At 39.3% G+C, this 8,463-nt stretch overlaps 1 protein-coding gene across 1 annotated transcript in view; it reads left to right on the forward strand.

The window, feature by feature from the left end:
* The window catches only part of LOC106528460 (RAS guanyl-releasing protein 2), a gene marked incomplete in the record, with an annotated part of 111,860 nt that extends 105,890 nt beyond the window's left edge, over positions 1 to 5,970 (forward strand). Inside the window, 3 exon segments of the mRNA XM_014023629.1 lie at positions 750 to 908; positions 3,146 to 3,208; positions 5,143 to 5,970. Coding sequence (XP_013879083.1) covers positions 750 to 908; positions 3,146 to 3,204 — 218 coding nt within the window.
* Positions 5,971 to 8,463: the final 2,493 nt, after the last annotated feature.

The following is an 8,463-nucleotide window of genomic DNA, read 5'->3' on the forward strand; positions in this document are numbered from 1 at the left end:
TAGCTCAGTTTACTGAAATTGGTTTTGTGGAACTAGTTTGGTTCAGTAAATTCAACAGCTTATTTCTTAGAGTGTTTGTAAAAGTACTTCTACTTTCCCGTTTTTTGTGAACAGTTTTATATGACTTTTACTTTACTTTTACTTATCAGCGAAATTATTTTTTTTATCAAAATCATTTTCTGTTAAGGTATTCTTACTTTTATTTAGTTATTTTTTTCAAGTACTTTATAGACTTCTGCTTTTAACTAGCATTGTTACGTTTAGCTTTTAGCTCATGCTCTGCTCCTTTTAGCCACACCAACTCAGTTTCAGCTTCTTTCACAAAGTTAAGCAGTCATTGTGCTATTGTTTCTCAGGTTTCTGTTTGAAATTTGTTWAAAAAAATGTCCAATTTGACAGACAAAAACAGCTTAAACAAACTTCTAGCTTGCATTACAAAATTACATTTCTGTGTTCAACATCTACACCTACCAAAAAAAAAAGAAAAAATCAGGATTTTTTTGTCATTGATTAGACAAAAACATTTTCTCCTGTAACAATTTGCACTGACTCTTTATGAGTTTTAGTTTCAAAAATGGAACATTTAAGGGAGGTGGCAACCCTACTTTAAAKTGATAGGTCAGATGTTGAAATATTGTCACTGGCTAATCTGTTTCCCCTCAATTTTTCATGCGACCATCATTTTCCACCTTCACCCCTCTCAATTCAACCTGACCCCACCTCCCACCATGCCGCTGCTCTGGCTGCAGCCTGCGGGGTGAACTGCCACAAGTCCTGCAGAAGCCGCCTGGCCGTGGAGTGTAGGAAGAGAACAAAGAGCATCAGCCACGAGACGCCGCCCGCCCTCCAGGCCAGGTCCTACAGCTTCCCCCCACCTGCCAACACTCCCCCCAGCCTGCAGAATACAGGTGAGACATTTACACAAGAGATAATTCATTTGAAACTTTTCAACCCAAGCATCAGGTCCTACAAAAGACTAGATTCTTTTGCATGGCAGGTTTAGTCACAAATGTTAGCAGATGCTCCTACAGTGTGGTTGATGAGGGTTTGTGTTCAGACTTCCAGACTAAACTTCTTTAATGTSTGTTGAGAGTGTTCACACCTGTTTTAGTGCCATTTGGAGAGAATCAAATGGCTCAGAACAGATGTGCATGCCAGGTCTGAACAGAGTCCTAAAGCTGGACAAGTTGATCCATCTCATATTTCTCAGTGAAACAAGGCGTTAAAAACACACGACTGTGCTTCCTATGTTGCCCTTGGGTTGCATCCTGGGTGCCTTCCTTTGGAGGTTTTCTGGGCATGTTCACTTGAAGGAGACTCTGTATCAGACCCAGAACTCGCTGCAGAGATTACATAGCCCTCAAGAGGAACTGGAGAGTGTAGCTGCTGGTCAGAAGAATGTCTGGGTATTCTTCCTGGACCAGTTGCCTCTTTGATGAATCATGGATAAGTGTTAGAATATGGATAATTGGATGGATGGATGTCTTACCCCTCCTGAGAGAGAACCCTGGTCTTTCGTCATGCCAACAGCTGTTCACTTACTTGTTTGTAGACTGCCTTTTTCTTCTTGAGGTTCCACAGTCAAACATGTGCAGGATCACCTGGGACGGGATCTCTGACCCAGAGTTAATATGTTCACTGTTGAGGTCTGTTTCCAACAGCTGTGGGCCRACTCACAACAAGAGAAGATACATCTGCTGTATGATTCCATTCTGCCATCAGTGTTTGTGTTCAGGACCAAGGGTCTGTCCTACCCTTCTGACATGGGACCAGCAGTGTCCTCTGTTATCATTCTGATCCCATGTAATCATATCAACACTGCATTGTAAGCATTTCAACAACAGTCTGTAGGACTGCCCTTCAGGCCGGTATTAGACGTCAGCACTCAATCCACTGGAGGGAGCTGCCGGACTGTAGATAGACACTGGAACTGATAAATGGACAAAATCTTTGGTTTGGGAAAGCTCTCATCACCTTGACAAGCTGAACTTTAAGTACACTGGTTGGAGTCTAAACTGGGCACAACCTGCTCATCGCCACCAAAAGGTGATGGGACTCCATGGCAATGGGTCTGTGGCTTGAATTAGAGGCCTCTTCGCACTTCTTAAACCAATGCCTGACTCTGAGCAGTCAAAGGAAAATAATTCTTGGGGACCCCTTTTAGGTCTCTACATAGTACATTCAAAGCCAAAGTGTCAACGTGTGATCACGCGGTTGGTCAGCGTTTGTTTTCGCACACACCTCTTTCATATTTTCACAGACATACTGCACCATGTCTACACTCCAGGAAAAACAAAACAAACAAACAAACAATAAAACTCTGATATGCTGTTATTTGTCCACAAATCTGTCCCAGTTGCTCCACACACTTCTGTGGATGGACTCCTTGCAAAACGTCTTTTATTATATGTCYGGTCATGAGTTTTGTCCGTTTGATGATCTTTATAAATGTCTGCTTCCAGTTACAACAGTCATATTCTGGGAGYGAGTACATGAGCACTTTTAGCGTAAAGAAACACGCCCACGAACTTCAGACTAGTTACACAACACTTCGCACAGCACGTGGTAAGAAACAGTGTGGTCAAGGCCTTGTGTCAAGAAAGGGAGGTTCGAATGACGCAACTAAATGACACAATTTTCGATAYGCAACTGTGACAATGAGAGCTGATTTCAGTAGTTCGGAGGGAGAATGTAGAGGCCTTTATGGATCTGAGTGTTTCTAACCTGTTATCCTTCATCCAAGGGATGTGAAGATTTGATTAAAGCTCAGTGTCTTTTTGGGGAGAGCAATGGGCCCACCTATGAGGCCCCTGCTTACGTATACGGGTTCTTTATCCATCCCTTCACCATAAACCATGATACAGTCACACGTCCCATCCCTTCATCATGTTTCGTTTCATTTCATTTCCACCTGAATTTATTTTAGGAGCATGGACCAATTGAAAAAAATCTATGGTCAATTTTAGAAATCATTATCAGAAACTTTTAAATCGAAGTAAAACTGGAAGCAGCGTTTTTTTATTGCAACCATACCTTTCTATTTTACATCAACCAGGGTAGAATAAAAATGCTACACTTGACAGGATTCTGAAGTATTGTGTACTTTTCATTTGACCAGTCTCCTCTTTGCTTTTGTTTCCATCAGTGATTACTGAAGAAGACTTAGAAACAGTGGAGGAAGGAGTGTTTGACGTTCATCTATAGCCAGGTGAGGAAAACCTTCGCTTCTATTTCATCCTAGCTGCAGGTTTTATCAGCATGTTCTGTATGTACGGTTTTTGTTTTGCATTTGTGTTAGACAATTTAAGGGATGGGAGGCTGAGCCCTCAATCCTCCAAACTAAAGATCTAATTAGGAAATCTGTGCCGTAACGCAACCAGTGGCAACTTATCTGAGTCCATATAAACCTTGATATGATATTCTCTAATTGCAGTAAAAGATTCTGCTGAGCAGATTTAGTTTCCCTGTTTATGCTTTTTTCTGAACTATATGATGGAAATAAATGGATCAATAACCGTGCTGTAATGAGTGTTAACTGCGCTGGAAATAGCTTCAGGTGTTTTCTAACCGTGCCTCGGAAAAAAACATTGACTGAAATCTCAGCTGGAATATAAATCTGAGCTGGAAGTGGTTCAGTCGAAGAGAGCGCTTCTCTTCTGAGGCTGTTTGATTCCAAACAGTCTTTAACTGAAACTATTCAGTGTTTTAAAAGGGAAAAAAGGGGGGCTTTTGAAGATAACAGGAACAGATTTCCTTTTGGAGGAATGAGGTGTCTGCTTTTTGTAACATACCCTTTGGAGAGTTATCTCAAAGCAAGGTTTGGACACCTTTGTTTTTGGATTAACCAACTGAACAGGGAGCATTCAAAGAAACATAGATAAATGAAACTACAGAGGAATCATGTGGTAAATAGAGGTTTTAAAAGTGTAATTTGATACAGTTTTGCTCTGTAAGATCTCCTATGACCTCCTATGATCTGCTGCTGTAGTGTTGTTTCACTTCATAATTAAACAAAGGACAGAAAGGGAACATCAGAACGATTGCCTAAACCAGAGCTGTTYAACTAAATCACTCCAGGGGCCMCAGTTACTGCAGGCCAACAGCTGAGGGGCCGAACATCCAGCAATTAAAATCATTACGTAAATAAACCAAGTATTACAAAGATCTGTTACATTTAAATCAGTTTATTTTGCTGCATTTAATCATGAATACAACATACAGAACCCTATGTAAGTAGTGATAATAAAATTATATCAAAAAAAAAAACATTATGCCTCCCATTTAACACAAATATTATTTAGATATCTCTGACTTGCCAAAATTTTAAATCAATTTTATTTTCACTTTCATAGCTTTATCTTCAACTGCTTGTTTCTTTAACTGTCTTAAGTGCTTTTAGAAATGATTTTTAGCAGCTTCTAGCCAAGATTCTGACGTTTCTGCAGATACCAAACATGTCCATGTCTAATAACTTAGAATAATTAAAGTAGAAAACCGGGGGTTTGGGCTTAAGAGATGAATGAACCCAATTGGTGAGCCAAACTTTGGTCACTCGCGGGTCAGATGTGGCCCGCAGGCCGCCAGTTGAATAGTCCTTGCCAAAACAATAAAACTAGCATGCCATCTGTTAGCCCTCACAGGGTGTCTTGTGGATGAGTCTCAGCTGGTGTCACACTAGATTTAATCCCGTCTGTAAAACTGACCGAGTTCTTGTCAGGATTTGTGCCTGCAAAAATGGCCATCTTGCATCATATTACCTCTAAAAGTTAATTAATTGTAGATTTATGTCCAAYACTTAGTTTTTAAAAGTTTTATTAAAACATGCCCACTGGCTCATCAGATGTTTTGCTTACAAACAGGCACTGCTGACTTCAGTATAACATTTAAAAAATAGATCTCATCCACTCAGTTAGTGCTCAGATTATGTGTTGGGAATGAGTCTCAGCTGCTACCTCATCAATTTTAACATAATGTTTGTAAAATTGATCACATTATAGTCATTTTTATGTTTGCAGATAACTTAGCTGTGGCAGCCTTCTTCAGTTTCAGACAGACAAACACACAAAACCCACCTCTACCATTTTTCACTGTCGTTCTCTCCAACAGCTTTAGCTGTAATATTAACTGTGTCGATTCTTGCAGGAGCAGTTGATGACAGCTGTCCTCCGCTCTCTATCAGAATCTCTCCAACATCTGGTGAWCAAGCAGCCGAACGTGTGAACGTCAGGAGCCTGACGGGGAACTGTGCCACAGTGTGTTAGTCTAAAACCCCCTCAGCAGTGAGGAGAACTTACACTGAACACACAGTTAGGTTGCCCACATGCTGCCACACAGTGGACCCCTCCTGGAACTGCACTCCCCTCTATCCACCACAGGAASGTGACGAGCAGCATTAGTGGAGCAGTCAGTTTTTGAGTCAAACCTGGCCAGAGTGTTAACTGTGTAATATTATTGTTTGTTCAGAAAAAAAAAAATCACTTTTATTTTTTTTCTTTTAGTACAGGGGTCTGCAACATGTGGCTCAGAGCCACTGAAAATTTCATGAAAATTAATATTTTTATGTATACACACAATAGAGAGGAGGAACAAGAAAAGTTTTAGCAATTTTGTTGTCRGAGTAAATGAAAGGATCTGAATTCTTTTTTCTGTAACCATATAAAACTCATACAGAGAGAAAAGTGCATCAATCAGTTTCTGTTAGTAATCTTTTAGGTAGTTCATTTAACTGATTTATTTCTCTGAAATCCACCAGAAAATCAAACACTTTATTATTTGAAGTTAGTTACTGGTGTGTGTATGTATGTGTGTGTTTGTGTGTGTGTGTGTGTGTACTTGTTTCTACTACAGAGTGAGGACCATTTGCACCATAGTTACAATCAAAGTGATGTCAAGAGAGGACCTCTTCAATGTCCTCTCTTTGTTTGCAGCTCTGCAGTGCTTTACTAGTTAGATTTAGAGGTATGGTATAAATTAAGTTTTGGTTCAGATTAGGGTTAACTATAGACCTGTAATGGTTAATTTTAGGGAAAATGTCTGGGTTAGGCATAAATACAGTTACAAAAATGAATGAAAGTCAATACAAAGCCTTCAGTTTGATACAAATAAAGGATGTGTGTGCGTTGGGTTGTTATGCACATAAATCACATATGGTAAGTTCTAATAGTACAGCAAAAACACTTGCTAATGGTGAAAAATGTAATAAAAACTGAAAGAGTTTTGTAATTTATTAGAAGAAATTCAGTAAGACAAAAACTATTCAAAAACTTGAGCTACCATATTTATGTGTGTATAATATGAGATATTTAACCCCAAAAATCATCCAGAAAGTTGGGATGTAGGAGTATTAAACATGGGAGTAAGTTTTTACAGCCTAATAGCGAAGCTTATAAACAGTAGTTGTTACTCACCGGAGTCAAAGGAGTAACAACTTTTCCTTGTTTGTTTTTCCTTGTTAATTGCGGCGATTAAAAGACGTTGGTCACACACTTGTGTTCTGATAAATCCATCAACCAGCTTCTGCTCTGGTCTAGGAGCAGATTGTTTTTTTCAGAGACACAAGAAACTGGAAGCTCGTGCTGCTCGTCCTCGAGTGTGTGTCCCCAAATCATGTTTCCTCACCAGAGGACACGCCGCAAAGGCTGAAAAACCCTGAAGTCTGTCTGAAATTAGTGGTAGCTATATACATGACAATTAGATTGTTTTTATGCTTTTTAAGCTCAAAAATAACGCTTGTATTACTCCTAATTTACACTACATACGGCTCCGCTCCGCTGCTGTCCAACCGCAGCAAATATGCAACCATTGTAATCAATGAGAGTATTTATAYTGGCTCCACATGGCAGCGCAGTGATCCGCCAAAATTAGATTAAATCCTAGTTTTGTCAGATGCCGGAGCTGCACCGGAGTCAATCTACAAAAGATCTTGTTGCACCAACAGGAAAAGGAGCAAGCACAACATCCGTATTTTCAAAATAATTCACAAAAGCAGAGTCATTTAGTTGAAATCCCAACTACTGTATATTAATACATATCTGATATATTTGTACACAAATGCTGTCAAAATGTATCTTTCTGTTTTGGAAAGCAAATGGCAACATGTAGCATGAAGCATATGTTTACACACATAATGCATGTGTATTTTATTTTGAAATCAGAAGTTTCAAGAAATAGACAGCGATGCAGTTTCCACTGTATGGAATCCATTTTCCACAGAATGAATTATTTTGCTCTGACTTCCACATTTATCACTGGATTTATTGCGTGATCTCGCATTTCCTGCACACGCTTCTCAGACATCCTCTGTGCTTCACACCTGAGCGGACGCTGTTTAAATTTGGGTGCAAACGAATGGTGCATGTAGTGTAAATTAGAGGTTATACTCAAGATCGTTTCATGCATGAGTAAATATGGTAATTATTAACTATAGACATGACTCACTTAGGTCTGCATGTATTTGATGTTTTTTTATAGGATGTACACCAAAAAAATGTACTTTTATTTTAGTGAGGGAAAGGAGCAAGACCCTTGCAGACCCTTGTTTAAATGGAACGTTAGCGTGGTCTCCTGCAGATTGATTCGGCTGTTTTAAAACATTTAAAAAAGGTGCTGCTTTTGCCACAAATGTAAAACTGCCACCCAGACTAAGCTATTGTCTCATCGATCTGAGATTTTCTGTTTCTAGTTTTGTCCTGTTTTGAACTACATTTCAGTGGACCTGAAATAACCACCGATTTCAGCATGAGATAAATATATTGTTGACTTGTGACGAAAAGCAGCCAGAGGGATCGGCTGAAGTGACTGTAGGTGCCTCTTATTTCTGTAAAAATGGGTTTTTGATGGATGTGATGTTTTTGTCGTGTTTACCTCAGTATTAGTAGCTGTCCTGTAGTTAATGCTGTTGTGWTTTTAAGGTGCAGTTCTGTGAACGTAGCCAGAAAAAGTGAACCTTTGCTGTCAGTGATTCTTCTGTTGCAGCTTTGAAGTTTCACACTGTCGGTTTAGTCATCAGAAAACCCCGAGTCACCAAATAAGGCTCTTTTTTGTTTCTTCGACAGCAGCTCCTASAAGAACTATTCCTGAGAAGCTGTTTTTGATTCGACTTGTTTAAATGCTGCACGCCGCCTCGACCAGACGTCTCTGTTGGTTTTTATGTAACGTGGCAAATTACAGCACTATTACAGACAAACTGCTTTGGCTTCTTTCTGCTTGTGGAGACATGAATTCAGAGTTTGASCTGTGTATTACTAAATACTGGTTTGTCACTGAATGAGACTCCTCACATTTTGGCAATTTGATTTTATTTTTTTAGCTTCAAAAAAACCTTTTTGGTGTCAATCAAAGTCTAACAAAGTGTGTTTGTTGTTTTTCAGAAGGATGCTATGCTAATTCTTGTGAGCTTTTAAATGAATTCTCAGTATTAAATGCAGTAGATTTTAAATGTTGTGATGAATAAGAAAGTTACTG

The sequence above is a fragment of the Austrofundulus limnaeus genome, unplaced genomic scaffold (genome assembly GCF_001266775.1).
Source record: "Austrofundulus limnaeus strain Quisiro unplaced genomic scaffold, Austrofundulus_limnaeus-1.0 Scaffold382, whole genome shotgun sequence".
NCBI lineage: Eukaryota > Metazoa > Chordata > Actinopteri > Cyprinodontiformes > Rivulidae > Austrofundulus > Austrofundulus limnaeus.